Genomic DNA, 26,565 nt, shown 5'->3' with positions numbered 1-26,565 from the left:
CAGACTTTAGATGGACAGGTGGAGCTCCCAGAAGACTGGAATACTACTGCCAAGGTTTTCACAGAGGCAGGCAGGAGAGTACTTGGGATGTCTTCTGGTAGGAAAGGGGAGAAGGAAACTTGGTGGTGGAACCCCAAAATACGGGAAGTCATTCAAGGAAAGAGATTAGCGAAAAAGAAGTGGGACATGGAGAGGACTGAGGAGAGGCGCAAGGAGTACATTGATATGCAACGTAGGGCAAAGGTAGAGGTGGCAGAGGCCAAACAAGAGGCATATGATGACATGTACACCAGGTTGGATACAAAAGAAGGAGAAAAGGATCTCTACAGGTTGGCCAGATAGAGGGATAGAGATGGGAAGGATGTGCAGCAAGTAAAGGTGATTAAGGATAGCGATGGAAATATGTTGAATTGTGCCAGTAGTGTGCTAAGTAGATGAAAAGAGTACTTTGACATGTTAATGAATGAGGAAAATAGGAGAGAAGGAAGTATAGAAGATGATGAATGAATGACGAGGAATTGGCAACGATTAGTAAGAAGGAAGTTAGAAAGGCACTGAATAGAATGAAAAATGGAAAGACAGTTGGTCCTGATGACATACCAGTGGAGGTATGGAAGCAATTAGGAGAGGTGGCTGTGGAGTTTTTGGACCAACTTATTCATTAGAATACTAGCGGGAAAAGATGCCAGAAGAATGGAGGAAAAGTGTACTAGTTCCCATTTTTAAGAACAAAGGCAATGTTCAGAACTGTGGAAACTACAGAGGAATAAAGATGATGAGCCACACAATGAAGTTATGGGAAAGAGTAGTGGAGGCTAAACTCAGGCCAGAAGTAAGTATATCCGAGCAACAGTATGGTTTCATGCATAGAAAGAGTACCACAGATGCATTATTTTTGAGGAAGCTTGTGGAAAACAACAGAGAAGGTCAGAAGGAGCTACACTGTGTCTTTGTAGACAGAGAAAGCCTATGGCAGAGTACCAAGAGAGGAACTCTGGTACTGTATGTGCAAGTCTGGTGTGGCTGAGAAATATGTTAGAATCGTACAGAAGATGTATGAGGACAGCAGAACAGCGGTGAGATGTGCCGTACGTGTGTCAGAAGAATTTAAGGTGGAGGTGGGACTGCATCAGGGTTCTGCGCTGAGCCCCTTCTTGTTTGTGGTACTAATGGATAGTTCTGACAGACGAGGCTAGACGAGAATCCCCTTGGACCATGATGTTGGCAGATGATATTGTGATCTGCAGTGAAATCAGGGAACAGGTGGAGGAAGAGTTACAAAGATGGAGGTACACGCTGGAAAGGAGAAGAATGAAGATTAGCCAAAGTAAAACAGAATATATGTGCATGAATGAGAGAGGTAGTGGGGGAAGAGTGAAGCTCCAGGGAGAAGAGATAGCAAGGTTGGATGACTTCAAATACTTGGAGTCAACAATCCAGAGCAATGGTGAGTGTGGTAAGGAATTGAGGAAACGAGTCCAAGTGGGGTTGGAACAGCTGGCGGATGGTGTCTGGTGTGTTATGAGGAGCTTCTGCTTGGATGAAGGGCAAGGTTTATAATGTACGGATTAGAGACAGTGGCAATGAAGAAACAAAAGGTAGTAGAAGTTGAGGTAGCAGAAATGAAGATGTTGAGGTTCTCGTTCGGAGTGAGCAGGTTTTATAGGACTACAAATGAGCTCATCAGAGGGACAGCTAAAGTTGGATGTTTTGGAGAAAATGTTAGAGAGAGCAGACTTCGATGGTTTGGACAAGAGAGTAAGTATATTGGTAGAAGGGTGCTGAGAATGGAGCCTCCAGGCAAAAGAGTGAGAGGAAGATCAAAGAAAAGGTTGATGGATATTGTGAGGGAGGACATGAAGACAGTGGGTGTTAGAGAGGAAGATGCATGAGATAGGCTTAGCTGGAAAAAGATGACACGCTGTGGTGACCTCTAATCGGGACAAGTCGAAAGGAAAAGAAGATCATGTTCTACTAAGATCTGTTGAAATTGGAAATGATCATTCTTGAGTTTGTAATATTTTTCTATTTTACTTATGTATTAGTTTATTTTATTTTTAATTTACAGTTATGTTATATTAATCCAGTAAATTATTCTAAGGTCTTGAGATTCCATCCCTAATCAGACCCACAACTTTATCTGCGGGCATGACTGGTGGACCACACTCGTAACTTTATATCTGCGAGCATGACTGACCACACCCATACATTTTTCAAATGTGAGTGACTGTTTGTGTGTGTATATTATATCCACACACACACAGGTATATATTTTTAGAGGGTGTATGGACACATTTTCATTTCAGATGTCAAGAAGTGTTTGTGGCTCCCAATGTTGTCTTGCCAGGTCGTTGTGCTACTACGTCACATTCCCGCAACCCTTTGCCTACGTCCTGACTACTCTGTGTTCTGAACCCTGCCTCGTTAACGACCCTACCTTCACGCCTGCTGATTTTGGTCCTGCAGCTTTTTTGGACTGCCTGCCTGTGTTTTGACCTCAGACTGAATAAAGACGCTTCCTGAACTCTACCTGGTCTCTTGAGTGGAGCATTTTGGGTTCAGCCTCGTGTTCTGGTCATGATAGATAGATAGAGAGATAGATAGAGAGATAGATAGAGAGAGAGAGAGAGAGAGAGAGAGAGAGAGAGAGAGAGAGAGAGAGAGAGAGAGAGAGATTACAGAAAACAAACTTGTTCGTCAGATGGGCCATTACCCTGAAAATACTAGAAAACTGGCATTCCATTTTCCTGTTGGTGCCACGTGCTGTGCTGTGCTCAGACCATACTAGTAACCAGCTGCTTCTTTCAATTTACCTCCAATCTCAAAAATATGAAAAACCTGTTTTATTTGTAATGAGAAATTAAAACCAAACCAGGACTTTCAACCTTAATGTGAGTATATAGAAACAATGGTTAAAGGACAACAACTTTGCATTCCTTGCAGCTCTGACTTATTTGTCCATTGAAATAGTTTATCTATTATTGAATTACAAAACAAAAAAAATTCCATGGTATCATAGTGTGATTGTACAGTGTTTTATCTACAAGATTCTAATACACATCATAATTATCCTCATAATCCACTTTTATATTGTGCTGTACTGCAAAAGAACACATTCACTCCCATTTTTGCAATGTGCCCAAACTCACTTTGCGCATACGTGCCTCAAACTTGCTTAGTTTCATTCCATGAACTGGTTGGTGTCTTTTCAGCATGTACTAACAGGTCCTTCTGTTGGTCATTTTAATGAGTCAGTATTGTACCAGTTGTGAGTAGCTACATACGTATATATTTTTATACTACTGAAAGTGTTTGTTGAGGTTTCACGATTAAAATGTCATCTGTTATGTTGGCTCTTTGTTCAAGCTGCCTGCACTACATTCAAAATTGAGACCACAGCATATGAAACACAACCTCTAATCTAATGACAGTTGGCAATCGTCAGTACTGTACTTTGAAACTGGAAATTTTGAGAGCATGTGCACAGGGAAGCAACCACTTTTTCAGTTGTTTTTTTCAAATGAGCTGTACTGGTCATGTGTCACATACATTCATCAATCCATTTTCTTTGCCGCTTATCCTCACGAGGGTCGCGGAGAGTGCTGGAACCTATCCCAGCTGTCAACGGGTAGGAGGCGGGATACATGAACTGGTTACCAGCCAATCACAGGGCACATCGAGACAAACAGTCACATGCGTCACTGTGCCGCGATCTTCTTCCTCTTCTTCTTTTCCTTTCGGCTTGTCCCGTTAGGGGTCGCCACAGCATGTCATCTTTTTCCATCTAAGGCTATCTCGTGCATCTTCTTCTTTAACACCCATTGTCCTCATGTCCTCCTTCACAACATCCATCAACCTTTTCTTTGGTCTTCCTCTCGCTCTTTTGCCAACCAACATACTCACTCTCTCGCCTCTGAACATATCCAAACCATTGACGTCTGCTCTCTCTAACCGTGTCTCCAAAACATCCAACTTTAGCTGTCCCTTTGATGAGCTCATTTCTAATCCTATCGAACCTGTTCACACCAAGCGAGAACCTCAGCATCTTCCTTTCCGCTACCTCAAGTTCTGCTTGCTGTTGTTCCTTCAGTGCCAGCGTCTCTAATCCGTACATCGTGGTCGGCCTTTTTTAAACTTTGCCCTTCATCCTAGTGGAGACTGTTCCACCATGCCACCCATGTGTCACATTAAAATGAAAAATAAGTTGTGAAAATAATTTATATATAGGCGGCACGGTGGATCAGCTGGAAAGTGGTGGCCTCACAGTTCTGAGGTCCTGGGTTCAATCCTGGACTCACCTGTGTGGAGTTGGCATGTTCTCCCCATGGCTGCGTGGGATTTCTCCGGGCACTCAGATTTCCTCCTACCTCCCAATAGCATGCATTAATTGGAGACTCTAAATTGCCCCTAGGTGTGATTGTGAGTGCAGCTGTTCGTCTAGATGAGCCCTGCGATTGACTGGCAACCAGTTCAGGGTGTACCTTGCCTCCTGCCCGTTGACAGCAGGGATAGGCTCCAGCACTCTCACGACTCTCGTGAGGATAAGTGGCTGAGAAAATGAATGGATGGATGGATGGATATCTTTTCTCCTCTCCTCTCCTCTCCTCTCCTCTACTATATACAGTATATATTATGTTGAGAGAGGTCAAATATGTCTAGTATGGCAGAACGTTCTTTGGATGTTTTTTTCCATGTTATTATCATTATGAGTCTCCCGTTATAACCAAATAATTGTAGTCTGTACAAATAACTGACAGCAGTTCTGAAAAATCCACCATAAATCTTCTATTGTATCTTGGAAATCTATAAAGGATTGAAATAATAACCTTAAGGTCACCTTTAACTAAAAAAACAGATATTCAAAATATTTAAAATCCACAGAGTATAGTTTCCTTACACTGAAATACTTACTTAAAAATATGCAATAACATGCCATTTTCCCTGTTCGACATTTGTTCATAAAATTTAAATTTGCTGGTGTTGACTCATTTAAAATGCTATTACAGCTAGTTACTGTTAACCATGTTTCATTTAATAACAAAAATTTTATTAGATTACTTAATTAGATTTTAACCCCGGTCCTCAGAACTGAGAGGCCAATGGTCTACAGGTGCACCACCATGCCACTAAAGTTATTTTAAAATGATAATCTAAATTTGTAAATTTTGTAGCACTTATTTATGATGCCAAGCATTAGTAGCTTGGGCTCATTTCATAATGGTTGGGACTGGACATGAGAGTGCTGGATGTATTGAAGTGCAAAAGGTGTCAATAAATGTCTTGGTGAGCATTATTCCATCAGTGGGACGTGGGCCTCACTGTGAAGAATAATAAGATGTTGGTATCATAAGCTCATCACATTGATAGTTGAAAGCAATTTTCTAATTTTGAACAGGAAATTAACACTTATTTTGAGGAAGAGTAAGAATTAACTGTTGGCCAGTTTGACTTAAAGTTATGAAAAACAGATATCAGTTGGGGATATTATCTGCAGTGAATGTGTTGACGAAATTCAAATGTGACCAGCTAAATTTACTCACCACGATGAACTTCAATGATAATGCTCATCACATGACATATACCTTTTTTTTTTTTTTTGCACGATTTCAACATTTTGGTGGTTTTTTTCGGCTTGTCCCTTACGGGGTCACCACAGCGTGTCATCTCAGATGAACGCACATATATGTTTGGGACAATTTTTACGCCGGATGCCCTTCCTGATGAACATTCTTAAAAGCTTTTTCCTTGATGTTTATGGCCAAAACACTAACCAAGTCAACTTCAAATGATGGGAACTCAGGGGGCAGAGTTTTTTCCACCTTCCCTGAGTTCTTTAACCCCTCAGACACAGTTGACCTAGAAGGTGCCAGTTCACACAAAGAGTGTCCTCATTGCCTTATGGCTACATTCTTGGTGCAAGGTCAGCACACCCCTTTTCCTCGACTCGTTAACAAGGCTTTTTTTTCTTTTTTTCGGGAAGAGAACAAAACAGGGAAAATACTCAAAACAGAATACAATGTGTGTGAAAAGAAGTTTGTGCGCATCAATCTTGATCATCTTTGCTGGGGGTCATCCTAAAGAAAAGGAAACTGTTTGTTCTCCATATCCGAGTGGGAGGCTGGGAAGTATCCACTGGCTAAACAAGGACTGGTCTTCATTGGCTGCAATGTGGAGTCTATTACACAGCAACAGTTTTAAACTTCACTGGCTTCATAGTAGGTAGAAAGCAACATGGTGCCGTGCCAAGTTATGGTGTAAGTGTAATGAATCTGCACACAAAAATGTGTGCAAAAATATCTTCAGAAGTTCACCTTCAAACTTCATAGACTTGGCAAACTAATACACTTGTTTTGAATTTTTGTAGTCATGCCGAGTTAGACAATATATGATTAAATTTGTAAGATATCGCTCAAACCTTTCATGTTAAAGCCCCTCGTGATTTGGGGTCAGAGCCAATGTCAGGACTCACACAACTCAATTTTCAGACCAACAGCATTTGAAACAAAATGTCGTACTAATGTAATGAGTAATGATTACTTCATACAATTGGAAGCAAAAAAATAAAATTAGAAAAGTGCAGCTACACAAACTCACCCACACTTACCCCATTATACACACATACATGACTGTACAAAGTTGACTTCACCATGATAATGGACCCATTTCATAAATTGGTTATGCAAAGGAAAAAAGAGCACACTTGTATGTTAATTGGACAAATGCTTTGTTCAGGAAGACCTTTTCCTCACCTGTTTGGCAAGCAAACAAGGACCACAATTCTGAAGGTATTCTGAATTGATTGATTTAAGTAACCTGACCCCATCTTACCAAAGTCTTTTTCTGTGCTTGGCAGCTTCAGAGCAGGTGGAAAATGATAAATATGAAGCACTGTCCTGTTCTTACTTATGTCCTGTAACTGACTATGTATAAATGAGTTTAAAGATGAATTACCTCCAGCAACTGTGAAAGCACAAGCAAAAACGTTTCGGCAAAAACTACACAGAAGCTGTCAATGAAGGAGATGTTTGTGGAGAAGTAACACATGAGCCTAACTAGATCTTTTGAATTTTGTGGGAATCCAGATAAAAAGGCTGATCAATGAAACCATATCTCTTTTTGCAGTTATTATGGAATTGGTACACCTGCCCCATCCAATTATTAAAAAAAAGGTTTTACTTTGGTCAGTACGATAGTAAGTTTCTTTCAGCTTGTCCCTTTCGGGGTCGCCACAGCGTGTCATCTCAGATGAACGCACATATGTTTGGCACAATTTTTACGCCGGATGCCCTTCCTGACGCAACCCTTCTCAGGGAGTGGAGGCCCCAGTGGGATACGAACCCACAACCCCTGGTTTATCAAACCAGTGCTCTAACCACTGAGCTACAGGGCCTCTTCACTTTGGTCAATACGATATTTGCTCATTAAATGATGGATAGTTTCATGAGACCTTTGGATGACGGTTTTGACAAACTCTATATTCTAAAACAACAGTCTCAACCCTTCCCCATCACTGGTTAATCCCAGTGCCAAAAAAAACTTTGAGCAATATGTCTTGTTTGACCTTTTGAAATGGTTCTTGCAACCACCGAAACACCCTACAATTATTAATGGACTAGCAAATGTTCACATTAAGAAGAATGACATTTTGATCTGGAGAAGGGGAAAGGTGACATGAGGCCCAAGTCTTAATAAGGTTCTGTGAGCCTTTTATGCTTGGGTTTAAGGCAATTTCCTCACCTAAAATTAGGGGATATCCCCAACACAATAGAGAAATTAAACAGTAAAACCTTTCAATGCAAATTACTGCTTTTCCTGGGAATTACTGAAAAATTCTTCATATGTAAACAATCCCACCCTCTCAGTCACCCCTTCCCCTTTGTTTCATGGGAAACTCAGATGGGCCAAATTCTTTACAAAATTACTTTGACAAACACAACAATTGTATGAATAAAGCTTATGCTACTTCTTTCTCTTCATAATTTCCAACTTGCCTTTCCAAAATACATGCATTGCAGATAATGCAATTTTCACCTGTATCACAAAGTTGCATTTTAGCCCTCTAAAGGGAACTTTTCACATATTTAATATTTTAACTATCGATTATGATTTTAGGAGTTTTTACACTCTCCCTCCTCCCATTGAAGTCATTGGCCTTATAATTGACCCCTCCGTAGAAATTGCGCAATCCGCGTCACTGACCAATCAGAGGCCAGAGATCTGCATAAACCACACCCCCTTTTTGGACCCGCAGTTTTCTCAGACAACGCTGGATGGTCCAGTATAGCTTCTGTTGGCATTTTATCGCGTATTTGGGTTCTTTAACAATAGATATGGCTAAGAGGTGTAGTCATGGACTTTATAATAGTGACGACAGGTATCCTGAAAGGCTAGTTGGTGGAGTTCAATTCGTTCCCTTTCCAAAACCGAAGACTCAGTACGAAAAATGTCTTTGATGGATCAAACTTTGTGGAAGACCGCATCATCAACTGAATTCATCTAAAATCAACCGGAACAGAAGACCGAGTACGAAAAATGTCTTTGATGGATAAAAATGAATCCATCAACCGGAACAGATATGTTTGCACGAAGGTAAGTCCTATATTTGATTTTCAATACATGTCTCATATAAATGAATTAGCAGTTCTTCGCTTGCATAATATAGCTACGTGTAAATGATTGACACACTTGATCTGTGTTGAGTGATATTTTGCGATGATCTGACTGCACAAACGTGTCTCTGTTCGGCGGTGAGCTAAGCTAAACCGGACTAGCAGTCCTAAAAGCCTTCGACGTGCACCGAGACACCAAGACTGAAGGAAGGATGTTTGAGGACACTAAAGTAGTGATTGTCGTACTCGGTCGGGACTTACATAGGTTCGGCACTAATTAGAGAATAATTATTGAGGGGAGCGCGTGACGTTACACAAAGAAAACGAGAGAAACAACTCGTAAATCAAGCCTCGCCTTCTTTTCCTTCATACGGCTATACAGATACATATACAGATTCTGCACACAAGTGTGATATGTAACACGAAAATAGGAAACTGTCAATGACGAATTCGTCTTTGGGTTATAATATATTATATTATGTGGCTTCTCGGTCTTCCTCTGACTCTGGAAAGATCTCGCGCCAATATCATTGGTTTCTCCTTCGATATGCATGTAAATACCATTGAAATACCGCTCGCTGAAATACTTGAAGCCCTGCTGTCTGCTTTTCAACGATATTTCACTGTTAGGTAAGAATGCGAGTGAGAAATCAGCCGGTAAATCGGACAGTTTCGCTCTATTCTTTTCTTGCTGCGGCGATATTTTTGCTAATTGTTTGTCTGACGTCAGCGCACGTGGCGTGACGTCACTTCAGGAGGCGTGGTTAAGTGCCCTGTACAGAGGGGTCAATTATATGAAATAATAGTAATCAAATATATGAAATATCATTACATTTCTTAGTTGATTGACTAGAAGAACGCACATAGTTGTGCTTTCTTATAGAGAGATGTATCTTCAACTGTGGTATAGGTTATCAAATATCCTTGTTTTAGGGCTACATTACACTGATTTCAAAATTGTAAAACTTTGTTACTCAGCGGTCACGAAGTTCCATTTATTGTGTTGTCTAAGAGTCTCAGTGTCCTCATAGACGTATTTGGGGGAGTCCAACAGTAACAACACTGGAGTGTAGACAAGGACTGTGAGGACTTAAGAAGAAGCAGTAGTTTGCTGAGGTATAGTACAGCCCATGGGAATTGCAGAAATGTACACAGCTTTGCCATTCATCTGTATGTTTCCACTCTGCGGTGGTGTCGACGGCGGGCTTCAAAAATTTATTTACAACTGTGGGGGAAATGGAGTGTCTGCAAATGCTACTTTCCTGCACTGCGACTAGGAAAGTAGATTAAGTCTTAAAAGTTGATTTGATCTTTAAAAAGTCACAGTAAGGAGAAATGTAGTTGAACGAGTAGTATCGCTATTGCCCACCACTGGAGCATGAAAAAGTGCCCATCTTTTTTCCTCCTCTTAGGTGTCCCCTCAGCGCAACAACAATGTATTTGACAGGAACAAATTGTAAAAATGATTTCATGTGAACTTGTCCATCACGAGCTGGTCTCTGATGCAGCCTAAGCTTCAGTCTCGGGTAATTCGATTTAGTCCTGCAAACAAAATAAACTTCTGAAGAGTTGAGACATAAGAAAACAAAAATGTGTACTAACTGTAGACACAGGCACGACGTGCTTGTGTAAACTGACCCTGTTCTGCAGTGGTGAGCTGATCAAGAGACAGACAGTATGTGGTCAGGCTCTTCACCCCCACCACCCACACTCCTCTGCCCTCGCCTGGAAACATAGCTGTGGTCCACCCTTGTAGAAATATTAATGGGAAAAAGAATGAACCACATTGCTGCACACTGTGAGGGAGCTCACTCACCCATGAGAAAAATCCCGTCTGATGTTACTCTGGGATCATTTAGGAGTAAATCAAAATTCAAAAGTATGCACCTCAGAGAGCATGTATAATCATACCTTTGTATTTCCAAGGAGAGTGTTTGTGTATATTATATGACATATTATATGGCATCCTGCAGGGCAGTACATGACATAAGGGCAATTTGGAGTCACCAATTAATGTGTGTTTTTGGTCATTGACCAAATCCTGTCGTGTAGTCCTGGGCTGATTATATGGCCGCGGCCATCCTCTCGTTAATACAGTGTAGTCGTCCTGTCCCATGTGCAGAAAAACACCCCCAAAGCATGATGGTACAACCCCCATGTTTCACAGTAGCGATGGTGTTCTTGGGATGGAACTCATTATTTGTCTTCCTCCAAACATGGTTCATGGAATTATGATGAAAAAGTTCCATTTTGGTCTCATCTGACTGCAAAACCTTCTCCCCCGACTCCTCTGTTTCATCCAAATGGTCATTGGCAAACTTAAGAAGGGCCTTGACATGTGCTGGTTTTAGCAGGCGAACCTTCCGTGCCATTCATGATTTCAAACCATGATGTCTGAGTGTATTACCAACAGTCACCTTGGAAACGGTGGTCCCAGCTCTTTTCAGGTCATCATTGACCAAGTCCTGTTGTGTAGTCTTGGGCTGATTGACCATCATGTTTAGCTTCTTCCATTTTCTAATGATTGCTCCAACAGTGGACCTTTTTTCATCAAGCTGCTTGGCAATTTCTCTGTAGCCCTTTCCAGCTATGTGGAGTTGTCCAATTTTGTCTCTGGTGTCTTTGGACAGCTCTTTGGTCTTGGCCATGTTACAAGTTTGAGTCTTACTTATTGTATGGGCTGTACAGGTGTCTTTATGCGGCTCACAACCTCACAGAGGTGCAACTGATTCAGGATAATACATGGAGTGGAGGTGGACATTTAAAGGCGGACTAACAGGTCTTTGAGGGTCAGAATTCTAGCTTATAGACGTGTTCAAATGGTTATATGCAGCTATATCATACAAATGAACTGTTAAATAATCATACATTGTGATTTGTGGATGTTTCTTTTATGATTATCTCTCTCACAGTGGATATGCACCTACAATGAAAATGTCATGATTTGTAAGTGGGAGAACTTGCAATATAGCAGAGACATGGATTATACTTTACATACTAGGAGGGATTGTTAAAAAAAAAAAAGAAATTGTGAGACTCAAGGGATAACATTATAACATTAATTCACCCAAAACACACAAACTTGTATTTGTTTTCAGGATTTTAAATTTAAATATCTTTCACAAAAAAAAAAGAAAAAGAATAATATTGGGGGATTTTGGGCAAAGATCTAGTGACTAATTAGCAATACTCCATGGAGAACAAATTGCTCCATTCAAATAATGAATTGATTTGTGAGGTGTGTGGCTACACATGAGCAGATCACCAACAAATACAAGCAGAAACTGATTTAATAAATAAAGGTTAGTGAATATAATGCACAGTATTCCGACAAAGAAAGACATTGCAAGTGAGAAACAATATCAGTCTTTCTTGAGATATGTCCTTTTAGAATGGAACTGAATTGGTGATACTATGCAGGTGTAGGACAACTATGATCCATTAGGAAAAGTTATAAGAGATGACACCTGATTTTCCCTGAGAATTATAATATAAAGCTCCAAAATCAAAAACCTCAAATGCTTAGTGTCTTTAGAAGCCAAGGAAGTTGTATGCAGCTGTGTCAGTGGACATTTTTTTTTTTTTTTTGTCTTGGCCTCAAAAATAATTCCCCCAGGTGATGTGTGGCCCGAACATTTGAAACAATTACTTTCCCTTCCTTTTTTTCAGTGAACCCTTTTGCATTAGAAGAGGAATTTACTGATTCTTTCAACTACGTTTCAGAGCCAAGAAGTTAAAATCAAAGAGGGCAAAGGGGTCTGGCACGCATGCGGTCAACTCTGCATAACGCCGACCTCTGAGCCCTTATCCATTCCTCTACCTCTCACGCAGTCTGTGAAAACCACAGCCGCAAAAGAGCCACATTTAGAAGCATAGAAAGAAAGGCAGAACTCTCTTTCTCAGGAAGATTAGTGGCTGTCCCTTTGGAGTAGGCCCTTGAATAGAGCAAGGCGTGGGGAGGAGGGTTTAGGGTATTTTTTTCCTTCTCCGAGACATTTTTCTCTGCCCAGGGGGCTGTGACTTGCTCCAGAGCGCCCTCCAGAGAAACACAGCTAAGCACCAGAGCTGCATCTGAAATGCAGCCACGATAGCCGTGATTAACACTCCACTTCAATCAGTGGTCATGATACAAGACTTCTCTTCATCCGTCTGCACCAGATTTACACTCAGAACGAGAAGCATATACAATCAATGCTCATGTTGTTGAAGGAAAAGGAAGATGGTGTGCTGAATGTTGCATCTTGGTGCATCCCAGTAGTACTCACCCCCAGATACACAACAGCTCTGAGTAACAATGCAGATACTGCAACAGGTTACAACACTAAATCACATCAGTACTTTAAGTGGGCAAACCTCTACAAGTATTCATATATACTCACTGTTTCGGCAGCTAAAAATTGATCAGTTTGCTCTATTGGCCTAGTACGGACAGAATATACAAGCGTGAAACAAAGACAAAAAAGCTATAATTGAAACAGAAGTCATTGATGAATACCACAGCACCTAGGAGTATATGTGATGATGATGATGATTTCTTGTCAAGTACGGACTTATACACATGTTTTTCACAGGTTTCCCTATAGAAATGGTTTGATCTTTCACTGTTCTGTTCTTAAGACTCAGGTTAATGCAGGCTTGTAAATATTTGGTCTTTGGAGTCAGGTTGCAGCTTTTGGAAACAAGCCCTGTAGCTATCAAAAAGAAGCAGGCTGTCCCATTGAATGTGGGGCCCCATTTAGAACCATTAACTAGGCTTAGAGAAAGCAGTTTGACTCTTATCTCAAGTCGCTAACCTGTACTTTTGTATTTGCAACTCAAAGCTCTCTTTTTCCTCTCCTATCCCCCACAAACATTTTTGTTTAGCCATGTAGAGGATATAAGTATATATGAATATATATTACAAGTTAAATACAAAATGCTCCACGAAAGCATGCTGGACTCCGCCATGTACAGTGAAGAAAACGAGTAATTGAACTCTCTGCTATAAGTTCTCCCACTTAGAAATCATGGAGGGGGCTGAAATTTTCATTGTAGGTGCATGTCCACTGTGAGGGAGATAATCGAAAAAGAAAAATCCATAAATCCCAATGTATGATTTTTAACGATTTATTTGTGTGATACAGCTGCAAATAAGTATTTGAACACCTTTCTATCAGATAGAATTCTGAACCTCAAAGACCCGTTAGTCCACCTTTAAACGTTCACCTCTACTCCAAGTATTATCCTGAATCAGATGTACCTGTGTAAGTTTGTTAGCTGCATAAAGACATCTGTCCACCACATACGTTCAGTAAGACTCAAACTTGTAACATGGCCAAGACCAAAGACGTGTCCAAAGACCAAAGAGACAAAATTGTACAACGCCACACGGCTGGAAAGGGCTACGGGGAAATTGCCAAGCAGCTTGGTGAAAAAAAGTCCACTCTCAGATCAATCATTAGAAAATGGAAGAAGCTAAACATGACGGTCAATCTCAGTTGGACTAATGTATTACCCACAAAACCTTGGAAGCAGTGGTGCCAGCTCTCTTCAGGTAATCGACCAGCTCCTCCCATATAATTTTGGGGTAATTCCTTACCTTTCTTAGGATCATTGAAATGACACGAAGTGAGATCTTACTTGGAGCACCAGTCAGAGGGAATTTGACAGTCATGTTTAGCTTCCATTTTTTCTAAGAGTTAATCTTTTTTTTTTTTTTTAACAAAGCAGCTTGGCAATTAGCCTGGAGTCATTTCCAGCCTTGTGAAGGTCTACAATTCTACAACTTTGTCGTGGTCTGTGTTTTGGTAGTTTTTACATGTTTCTCGTGTTCCATGTATTGTTTGTTATTTGTCTCCACGTGTTCTCGTGAAACTCCTCCCTTGTTTTGACCAATTAATAAAAAATAAAAAAAGCTCCTTTTAGCCACTCGTGTCTTGTCCAAGTGTTCCTCGTTGTCTAATCACTCTGTGTGTATTGAGATCCCGAGTCTTTTTCACCTCTTGTTGGTCTATTGGTTGTCCATGTCTCTGTTCATGTTTGTTTGTGTCTAGTTTTTTCTTGTTTTTTATTCAGTTAAGGATCTCTTTGTTCCTTTGGTTAGTCTGTTTTTTACCCATGTGCCTTGTTTGCCTTCTTTTGGGATTACACACCATTTTGTTGAGACGCTTGGATTTCTGCCTTGCCTCCTTGCTTCCCTGCGCTTGGGTCCTTCACGCCTTGCCTTGCCTTCCTCGTGTTCTTAAACCCAACCCAGGGTTCATACTCAGTCTGACCCAAAAAATTTAAAGGCTTTTTAGGGGCATTCTTAGGGGCTGACACGAAAAATTTAGGGCTAACACGGAAAAAATTTAGGGCCGACACGAAAAATTTAGGGCCATCGTGGGAAATCAAGAGTAGGGAAAAAAGACTCACCCAATGGTGCCATCAACCGTTCTTGGTTCATCAAATGTTCCAGTACCTCAGTACCCGTGACAGTGATCAACTGTCGCCCCTTGTGGCAGTTCTCATTGATATGACCATTGTCAATGTCTTCACATAACAGTCTACAGAAAAACAGATTCTAAGTACAATTGCAACTATATATTCAAATGTCTTCTACTGATGTCTGTCTCAGCACCCCTACTCTAGCTCCTTGAGCCTACCCAGTGCTTCCTCTATTTGTTGCTGCAGAGGTGCCAAAGTGGCTTTCTTGTCCTTTGCTCTGCCTCTGAGTGCATTGGCCTCGGTGATAAACCTCAGCTTCCTCTTTTCTCCTGCCTGCTCACACAGCCTGTCAGCCTTCTCAATAAGCGTAGATATGTCAGTCTCTATTCTTGCTTTTTTGGCTTTGAGGCAGTAGAGAGGAAAAGTGGGCAGCGATGCCAAATGTAGCCAGGTACGAAGTCTTCCTTTCCCCACAGTGGTAGTTTTTAGCAATTTCACTGTCTGGGAACATGACTGCTTTCGAATTATTTTCACAAGATTTGTAACTGTAATGGCTTCAGATCATTCAGTCCACACGATCTCTGCCTTTAACGAGTCCGTCTTTGTGTATTGAACTACGTTCATAAAGCCCGACTTCTGGCTGGTTGAAGTCGATTGCTGGAAAACTGTAGGTGCGCATGCACTGCTAGTACCACTGCCTGAAGTTGATGCTTCACTATCTTGATATTTTAGAAACAGATTCATACCAACGGAAGATGAAAGAGTCTTCGCCAAATCAGCGTGTTTCCTGTTTTTCCGGTACAACTCCAGCGCTTTGACGCCCATCTTTTCAAGCTGGTAACTCTGCTTGCACAGATGGCAGTAAAACATGTGCCGATCTTTTGGATCTCGACGAACCCTGCTCCCAAATTCCTTACTTTCAACCCAAGCTTCTTGGAAAAATGCACTTCCCCGTGATACAAGTTGGATCGATGAAAGAACTACGCTACGTCGTAAAGAAGACGAAGTGAAATGCCTACTCACGGAAACAAACAATGGAATTTCGACAAGATGGCGACTAGTTGTCAACACAGTGACTTCCGTTGACAATTTCTGGCTGTTTTGGACGCCAGACGGATCGCTATTTTTTTTTTTAAATAAAAAAATTTTTTTAGGGAGAATTTTGGCAGTAGAGGTCCTCCCTTTGATTTTTTTTAATTCAAGGCCTTTTTAGGAGCTTGACCGGTTTTGGCGGCTTTTTAAGGACTTTTAGGAGCGAACCCTGCAAACCGTGACACTCTTTGATGCAAGCCATGTAAATAGTTGGTGTCTTACCGATTGTGTGGTATGGACAAGTGTCTTTATATACCTAAAGATATCAAACAGGTGTTTCTAATTTAGAATAATCAGTGGAGTGTAGGTTGGCTGTTAAATCAGATTGACAGGTTTGAGGGCCAGATTCTTTGCTGATCGGCAGATGTTCAAATACTTATTTGCAGTAATAACATGCGAATAAGTTTTAAAATATTCATACATTGTGATTTCCAGATTTTTATTTTTAGATTATGTCTCTCACAGTCAATGTTCCCTCTAAGATGCGCAGCTGCGTTATTGCGCACTTCTCGCACACTCAGTGCACAACAAAACCTATCCGGAGCAGTGAACGCATTCCAAATGAATTTCAAATATATAACGTTTTTTCCTGTATCATTTTGCTGTGTAATTCAGTGAGTGACAGCTGTCCAGCCAATCATACGATATGATGCAAATACGCGACGTAACTAATCACGGCATTGACGGTACATGTGCAAGTGCTGTGCTTGTACACACTCCATAACAATAACAGTGCAGTGGAGTTCAGTAATGCTAATGCTAACCCCATATCATGCTGAAACAAGCACGTAGTGAATTTGATGCGTTGGATCCCCAAACCAAAGTAAAAAAGGACTGCTGTTCTTTGAAGATGAAATGGCTGTAGGAGTATGTGCAGATAGATGAACAAGCGGTGAAACTGGGTGAGATCTTTTCTTTTTTAAGGGAGAAAAAGTGCTCTGCCTAACATGGAGTGATCCTAAAGTTGTCAATGGAAGCTGGACTACCTAAAGCAACACATTCACTAGAAAAGTCATTTGAATGCGATTGGAATTACTCAACTCAAGATGGGAGAAAGGATTGGGACATTATTGCGAGAGAGCGCAAACGACCGGGAGAAAAAGAACTAGCTGTCACACAAACACACATTAAAATCTGTCATGGTCCTGCCGGTCCAGCCCTGGCTGTGCAGGTTCCCGTGCAGCCGCGCTGATTGGGAGGCACACACCTGCGCCTCATGCTGGCTGATTGGCCCCGGTGTATATAGGACCATTGGGACGACTGGTCCGGTGCCAGATCATTGCAACTCATGCCCCGTTTCTGCACTCCCACATCTCTGATCGACAACCTGTGTGTACCGACCTCCAACTGTTCTCCGACCGACCCCGTAAGCCTGACTCCCTTGACACTCCTGCCTTCCCCCATGGATCTCCCATGTACCGACTCCTGCCTGCCCGCGGACCTACTCTCTTCGCCCGACGTCCTGACTACCGCTGCTGCACCTGACTGCCTGCCCGATCCCTGACCGTGGAACAATAAACGTGTTTCCCGAATTACCTCTGCGTCTCCCGACTCTTGCATTTGGGTCCTACCTACGTATCGATGGGTCGTGACAAAATCTGACCTGGGCAAGTTAAAGTTCTCATAGACAATATTTTACTTGGCATTAAAATGAATGCATCAATGCTGTCAGTTCAACGTTTACGACCATGCTACCTTGAGAACACCTGATCTTGTCAGATCTCAGAAGCTAAGCGAGTTTGGCCCTGGTTAGTACTTGGATGGGAGACTGCCTGGGAATATCAGGTGCTGTAAGCTTCTCTCCCCGGCTAAATGCGGAGGGGTTGGATCAAGAAGGGCATCTGGCGTAAAACTGTGCCAAAACAAATATCTATATCTAAGATGATACGCTGTGGCGACTCCTAACGGGACAGGCCGAAAAAAAAGAACGCTGTCAACAAATCCACGGTCACATGGCAAAGTACAGTGAAGAAAATAATTATTTGAACACCTGCTATAGTTCTCCCACTTAGAAATCATGGAGGTGTCTGAAATTTTCACCGTAGGTGCATGTTCACTGTGAGAGATATAATCTAAAAAGAAAAATACAGAAACACAATGTATGATTTTTTAACGATTTCTGTGATACAGCTGCAAATAAGTAGAATTCTGACGCTCAAAGACCTGTGAGTCCGCCTTTAAAAGTCCACCCCCACTCCATGTATTATTCGGAATCAGATGCACCTGTGTGAGGTCATTAGCTGCATAAAGACACCTGTCCATCCCATACTATCAGTAACGGTATCGGTAACATGGCCAAGACCAAAGAGCTGTTCAAAGACACCAAAGACAAAATTGTACAACTCCAAACGATTGGAAAGGGCTACGGAGAAATTGCCAAGCAGCTTGGTGAAAAAAGGTCCATTGGTGGAGCAATCATTAGAAAATGGAAGAGGCTTAACATGACGGTCAATCTCAATCAGAGTGGAGCTCCATGCAAGATATCACCTTCTGGGGTCTTAATGATCTTTAAAAAGGTGAGGAATCAGCCCAGGACTACACAACAGGACTTGGTCAATGACCTGAAACGAGCTCGGATCACCGTTTCCAAGGTGACTGTTGGTAACACTAAGATGTCATGGTTTGAAATCATGCATGGCACGGAAGGTTCCCCTGCTTAGACCAGCACATGTCAAGGCCCGTCTTAAGTTTGTCAATGACCATTTGGATGATACAGAGGAGCCATGGGAGCAGGTTTTGTGGTCAGATGAGACCAAAATTGAACTTTATGGTCATTATTCCACGAACCGTGTTTGGAGGAAGACGAATGATGAGTTCCATCCCAAGAACACCATCCCTACTGTGAAGCATGGGGGTGGTAACATCATGCTTTGGGGGCGTTTTTCTGCACATGGGACCAGGATGACTGCACTGTATTAAGGAGAGGGTGACCGGAGCCATGTATTGTGACATTTTGGGGAACAAACTCTTTCCCTCTGTCAGAGCATTGAAGATGGGTCGTGACTGGGTCTTTCAACATGACAATGACCGAAGCACAGAGCCAGGAAAACTAAGGAGTGGCTCTGTAAGAAGTATATCAAGGTTCTGGCGTGGCCTCGCCAGTCTCCAGTCCTAAATATATTGGAAAATCTTTGGAGCCCAGAAACCTGTCTGATCAAAAGATCTGTGTGGAAGAATGGGCCAAAATCCCTCCTGCAGTGTGTGCAAACCTGGTGAACAACTACAGGAAACGTTTGACCTTTGTAATTGGAATAACATTGGTTTTCTCAGGTGTTCACACAATGTATGGTGTAACACACAAATAAATCGTTAAAAAAATCATATATTGTGATTTCAGGATTTTTCTTTTTAAATTATCTCTCTGACAATGGACATGCACATACGATGAAAATTTCAGACCCTTCCATGATTTCTAAGTGGGTGAACATGTAATATAGCAGGGTTTTCAACTACTCATTTTCTTCACTGTATGTGAGTATATCAGAAAGCTGGCGAAGCAAATACTTTGAATTTGTGATTTCAATTAATGAGATAGTGCAGAATGAGACGAGGCGTAAGTTTAAAAATGCAACCTGGCATACCCTTATAGTAGATGGGAGCACAGACAGAACAGGACACAAAATGCTGGTCAAATATATCAAATTCAGGGAGGAAAATGGTGTCAGCTATAAAACTGTATAAGTTGGCCAAATGAGTTACATTAAAACTAAACTAATGGAAATTGCTGTTGTAATTTGATTATTTTTATAAACCATGGAACTTTCTATGATGATGTGTGATACTGGCGTGTGGCCACAATGAGCACTTCTGATGTTGCTCACAGTGGTCCTCAGTGTGCTCAGGGATTTTGTCTGTATGCTCAGACTGATGAAAAATTAGAGGGAACATTGCTCACAGTGGACACGCACTGAAGATTAATATTTCTTTTGAGCTAATATAGTCAAGCGTCTTTTCGGGAATGATGCAACAAGTTTTCACAACAGATTCAGGGATCCTCTCCCATTCCTTCTTCAATCAAATCAATCAATCAAAAGCCTTTGTCATTATATGACTGTGCATACAACAAAGTAACGAGTGCTTCTGCACAAGGTGCTTCAGCAAATAAAATAGAATAAAAATAATTTATGTATGAGGTAAAATAGCAGATAAAATGCATACAATCAAGACATAGTTGCTGCTAAAAGAACTTTAAAATAAATGCATAAGGTGTCTTTTACTGTCTTATACTCCCTGTCCAAACCTGGGTAAGATTATTAAAACCCACAAATGTGTGAATGTGTTTCCAAATGTTTATCTATATATGCCCAGGGTGTGGGCTGCCTTTTGCCTGAAATCTGCTAGGATATGCTCTAATGCAGGGGTGCCCACAGTTTTTTTTTTTTTTTTTATGGGGGAGGGGGTGCTTACGCTGCAACTGCCATGGAGAAACCAAGTGACAAACGGCAAATAGGAGGCCAACTTGCTTGAACGCACCTTTTACATGCACATGCGCAGCGACAAATGTCAAGAGAGACCAGGATTGAACATACTGACTATCAGTCAGGTGACGCGCAAAAGCGACGTATTGGCCATCCCTGAATCAAGTGATGAGATGGATGATGGGCTGATGTCTTTTTTTTCTGGCATGCGGTCACGCAACTGACCAAAACAGCCTCGCCAATCAACTGATCGATCTTGATTGACGCATTACACTCCTCTGCTCTAAAGTGACCCTCACCAGGATAAGTTGTGTTGAAAATGGATGGATTAAAATCTTTGAATGTTTCTGCTTGTTTGGGTTCTTTTTGGGTTTCATTTTTAACTTTGTAGACTTTAATGTAATCTCTGAGGTTTGGAGTTGATATTTCTAAACACAACTAACCTAAATTAATACTGCCCCTTTAAGAAGAATGTTTGTCATCCTAATAGGAATTATTGATGAGTACACATTTGCTCTGTTATTTGCACATGCATGCTTAAAATCTGGATCATGTAATGAATAAACTACATAACAACAAAAGCAGAGCAAATATTTAAGGACAATCTAATGTTCTACTTTTTCGCGTTTAAGTCAACTTTAGGCTAGTATGAATGATTTGCTCCTGCAGTGGCCCTTAGATGAAGCATCTGTGTCTTTCTCAGGGTTTTCAAAGTCTCCAAGGTGGGTCCACTAGTAGCATAGAGTAATTTACATCACCGGTACCTCAGAAGCGTGACCAAGGTTTTGCGACCTTGTTAAGCACAGTATTTTTCAAATATTTGCTCATGAAAACAAGAGCTCTCATCTTTTGGTTATGTCTACTTTGTAACTTTGACCCGCCATGCTTCCTCTATGCAGTCACTATGATTTAACAGCCATCGTACTCACAAATCCACAGAGTCGAGCACGAAAAAAAAAAAATTACGAGTAGAAACACATAAATATTGAAAGACGTTGCTTATTTTGTGTAGTCTTGCCCAATGTTCCCTCTAAGCTGTGGTGCTGCCCAATTGGACACTCTCAGCGCACATGAAAACCGATCCAGCGCAGTGAACCACAGTCTGACATCTTTACTTTTTAAAACATGGAAGCACACGGTCTCTGCTGCTCAGCCTACTTCTATTTCCTAGTTTACCTGACACCGCCTCCCTCCGCTCTTAAAGGGGTACACTCATAATTACAAACACACACCCGCAACTTTATTTTTCAAATGTGAGTGACTGCGAAAAGAATGTTATATGTTCTTGGAATGTTATAACGTATCGCTAGTTTGTTGCCACTAACGCCGATTATGTTGAACTAAACTTTCAGCTTTTTTAAAACATTGCGGGTATAGACCGTTCGTGTTTATTCCTTGACAGGCCAGTGCATTTAAATTTTCTCCAAATTAAGTTTGTCAGATCAAGAATTGTTATTGATGAAAAATTTTAAATAACATTTAATATCATGTTCTATTTATATCTGTTGAAATTGGAACTTATCATTTCTGAGTTTGAAATTTTTGTTTGCTATTTTAGTTATGCATTTGTTTTTTTTATTTTTCATTTACAGTTATGTTATAGTAATCTGTTAACAAGAAGTTTTAAAATGATGTTTTTTTTCCCCCAATTTATTAGTATACTGGTATTCCATCCCTGATCACACCCGCAACTTTATATCTGCGGGCATTACTGACCACACCCGTATATTTTTCAAATGTGAGTGACTGTTCTATGTCTTTTCACATGCTCAAACAGACTTTGATAAGTGAACATAAGTTTTTGTAAGTAGTGCAAGGTACTGACATGTTAACCCCTATGGAGCTACACAACGTGCAATGGTCATAACTATAAATAATTAATCTCCAAGCTCGTTATATATTTTCTTTGTTGACTTGAAAATACTTGCAGACTCTTTGAATAGGTGCCAAGGAGGGTACACTGAAACGTCCTAGTTTCAACCTCGCATCCCTAAACAATTACTGCTCATGGCTCAACTTGTGGCAGGCCACCAAGATCATCTTTAAGAAAAAAAAGCTAATACCACAATATTATATGACATCTTGTTTGCATTTGAAAGGACCTTACTTTTTCTCTGCCATTATAAGAGGCTTCTGACACACCATGTTGGCCACAGCTATCCCAGCCTTTTTTAGTTATTCATGACATGTACAGTACACTTGGGAGGTGAGAACAAGGTCTTTTGACCTCATTATAGCATTTTTTTCATCTAGTCTCATGATGCAGCCCCCATCTCTTTTCATGTATCACCTAATTGCTTATGCGAGTCATCATGTTTTACATTATGCTCATTGCACAGTGGAACATGATCCTACACTCAATTAAAAGTAGAGCTACAGTATGCTTGTGTGTAGAAATGGGGTCCAACTGTAGTTTTCCATCTAGAAAAAAACCCTGATGACTTGAGGTGTTTATGGACTACCTTCCAAGAACAACAATCATTTTCCATACAATAGGCTTGAGAAGAAATTGAGCTTTGGAGAAATGCTGTACCTCTTGAAGTGGGAGAGGGCTTGTTTGAAATTTCAGAAAAGCTGCTTCCATCCAAACCAGGACCCTTGGACTCCTTCTTCTCTGTGGCAGTTGGAGCTGATGTCTCCATGCTGCTCCTTTAATGTCAGACGACCTAGACAGAAGCAAGGACATCTATGGTTAAGTCTTGAACATGCAGGGAACAATAAAATGTATAATTACAGTAGTAAACATTGCTTCTGCCGTAGTTCATGCTGGGCCTTTCATGCAGATGGCATGCATTCAATTCTATGACAGTGCCCCAATTCTCAGCCACAGGGTGTCCCAAACTTAGATGAAAAATTGGTGGATTAGGTTACGAATGGTGAACTTTGATGAGACAAGTCGAAAGTCTAAATATAATTACAGTACACCAGTAATATTCTCATTAGAGGAGACTATACAATGAGTATATTTGACATTGACTTCACTTTCTTACACCTTACGGTTTCTACATGTGTGATGGACAAATGTTGACATGTCTATGAATGTATCTTGCTTTTGTCTCTTTCCAGCTAATTAAATTAGGTAAAGGTTTTGACTTTTTCTTTCAAAATTGAGAAGGCACGAGCAGATGTAATTCAATATTTACATGGTTGTTTCATTATGGTTGTGGATATATTTATTCTGTCAGTGTAAATAATGTCAGGTCAACCCCTAAACACACATGGATTTCTCAGTTTGATGTAATGAGTTCACAGTACTTACATTTGTAAATGTAAGTGGCACATCGTGCTGAGGTTTTAGCCACACACTGTGTCAATATCTCCCCGTGTGTGAAGGGATTGATGACGTGGCAATATGCCACTTGTTTGACTTGGTAAGTTGGTAGGGTCATTCTCTGCTGAGAACAAACATGACCCGATCCAGTCCTGTTAGTGAAGCCATCAACACTCTCATGCAAGCTGGTTATCATCATTTATTTTCAGACTCTTATGAGAAAATGTCTGCATGCGCTGACACAATGTTGTCAACAGAGAGAACATTTCAATGAGACTCACTTAACATGCTGTGGAACTGGGCAAACAAACAAACAAAAAAAAACACAAAACATGAGTGAAAACTGTAAATTACCCATAGGAAGGAATGAGAGTGAGAATATTTGTCTGTATGTGCCCTGCAATTGCCTGGGGACCAGTTCAAGGTGTACCCCGGCTATCGCCCAGAATTAGCTGAGATGGGCGACAGAACGCCTGCAACCTTAGTAAGGCGGTACAACAAATGAATGGATAGATAAGAAAATGTTTAATTGTAGGAACAGAATAAATATTAAAATATATGCAAATTAATATTAAAAGTTGATATACCAATTATCGTGACCAAAAATATCTGTATTATCATGCTGTTGCTATGCATTTTATTTTTGTTTTGCTGGTCCTTTTTTATTCTCCCAAAAATATGTATCCAGTTTAAAAAAAAAAACGGACTTCAGCCCCCATAACTTGGCCTAACGACGACTCTGCTATGAAGTGCTCCTGTTGGTTTTATGTGGTTATGGAACATGACATCTTTTATTTTGACATTTGTGTCTGAACTACCAATCTTGTCTGTGACCCTTCAGAGGTGCCAGTCGCCTGTCATAGAGCCAAAATATGAATATTAGAGATGAGGAACAAACAGCTTTATCGTGCATGATTCTTTTTGTCTGTTGCCAAAACGTCCTAGAACCAGCCAGCAAAGCCATTTTGTCTGAGCTCAGGCATTTCAACCACCCTTATAGTTCACATCATCTGTGTCGTGTTTGCATGTTCTCCCCATGCCCGCGTGGGTTTTCTCCAGGTACTCGTGTTTTGTATCTCATCCCCAAAACATGCACAGTAGATTAATTGAAGACTCTAAATTGGATGTAGATATGAATGTGAATGCAAATGTTTGTTTGTATATATATTGCCTCGTGATTGGTTGGCTATCAATTCAAGGTGTACCCCGCCTCTCACCCAAAGATAATTGGAATAGGCCACAGTACGGCCAGGACACTAGTTTTGATAAGTGATATGGAAAATGGATGGATGGATGAATGACATTTGAGAGGAGGGCCCTTTTCTTTTAACGGTTCAAGCAGCCCCCGAAAAAGTTTGACTTATAATGTTCCCACAAGATTCGATTGAAAAGTACTGTTGTTATCGATGATTTTTTTGCATTTATTATCATTTATATATATATTATTATATATATTTATATTTATTATATATATTATTATCTGAATCCTTTCCCGATCATATAATAAAACAAGGCTTAATATACATGATGCATTTAATACAAATAGCTGAGTAGCATTGGAGTCTAAAGCAAGTTATCAATTTTTATTTTATGGTTGTCTCAAGTCGTTCGAGCATGAAGATTAATTCCCATATTTACTGTGGCTCTTCTACAGGTTAGAACTATGACACCACAAGTGACAGGGAAGCCCAGTGGTAGCCTAGTACAGGTGTCAGAAACCTATTGGCTAGATTGGAGAGGCCAAAGGAGAAAAACAACAACACACGTTTATTATCTTCTAGTTGGCTTGGCAGCCCAAAGCAGCATGCACGGAGACCACACCCCATCCTCCTCTTTCTCCCAACTTTTTCTGAAATATGACAATTCTTTTACACGGCTGGAAAGGGCTACGGAGAAATTGCCAAGCAGCTTGGTGAAAAAAGGTCCACTGTTAAGAGCAATTATTAGAAAATAGAAGAAGCTAAACATGATGGTCAATCTCAATTGGAGTCGAGCCCCATGGAAGATATCACCTTGTGGGGTCTCAATGATCCTTAGAAAGGTGACGAATCAGCCCAGGACTACACGACAGGACTTGGTCAAAGACCAGAAAAGAGCTGGAACCACCGTTTCCAATGTCACTGTTGGTAATACACTAAGATGTCATGGTTGGAAAAAATGCATGGCACGGAAAGTTCCCCAAAACCAGCACATGTCAAGACCTGTCTTAAGTTTGCCAATGAGCATTTTGGATGATACAGAGGAGTCATGGGAGAAAGTTTTGTAGTCAAATGAGACCAAAATGGAACTTTTTGGTCATTATTCCACTAACCGTGTTTGGAGGAAGACGAATGATGATTTCCATCCCAAGAAAACCATCCCTACTGTGAAGCATGGGGGTGGTAACATCATGCTTTGGGGGCGCTTTTCTGCGCATGGGACCAGGACGACTGCACTGTATTAAGGAGAGGATGACTATGGCCATGCATTGTGAGAATTTGGGGAACAACCGCTTTCCCTCAGTCAGAGCATTGAAGATGGGTCATGGCTGGGTCTTTCAACATGGCTTAGCCAGTCTCCAGACCTAAACCCAATGGAACATATTTGGAGGGAGCTGAAACTCTGTGTTTTTCAGTGACAGCCCAGAAACCTGTCTGATCTAGAGAAGATCTGTGTGGAGGAGTGGGTGCAAACCTGGTGAACAACTACAGGAAACGTTTGACCTCTGTAATTGCAAACAAAGGCTAGAGTACAAAATATTAACATTGGTTTTCTCCGGTCAGGGTTCATA

The 26,565-nt window shown here is 40.9% G+C and overlaps 1 protein-coding gene and 1 pseudogene across 7 annotated transcripts in view; one reads left to right on the top strand and one right to left on the bottom strand.

Annotated features, from left to right (window-relative positions):
- gli2a (GLI family zinc finger 2a) overlaps window positions 1–26,565 on the bottom strand; it is a 119,019-nt gene that overhangs the window by 73,893 nt on the left and 18,561 nt on the right. For 5 of the 7 annotated variants that reach the window (XM_061841143.1, XM_061841136.1, XM_061841140.1 and 2 more), the window contains exon 2: window positions 23,058–23,190. In XM_061841143.1, coding sequence (XP_061697127.1) covers window positions 23,058–23,166 — 109 coding nt within the window. In that variant the 5' untranslated portion in view covers window positions 23,167–23,190. Of the gene's footprint in view, window positions 1–23,057; window positions 23,191–24,076; window positions 24,093–26,565 lie in introns of those variants that run through there. The other 2 variants (XM_061841137.1, XM_061841142.1) reach the window with 2 other exon arrangements.
- Window positions 17,785–17,903, top strand: LOC133512777 (5S ribosomal RNA; annotated as a pseudogene).

The sequence above is a fragment of the Syngnathoides biaculeatus genome, chromosome 14 (assembly GCF_019802595.1).
Source record: "Syngnathoides biaculeatus isolate LvHL_M chromosome 14, ASM1980259v1, whole genome shotgun sequence".
In the NCBI taxonomy this organism is placed as follows: Eukaryota; Metazoa; Chordata; class Actinopteri; order Syngnathiformes; family Syngnathidae; genus Syngnathoides; species Syngnathoides biaculeatus.
Note: the sequence above shows the minus strand (reverse complement) of the source record. Positions and strands in the feature narration are given on the sequence as shown.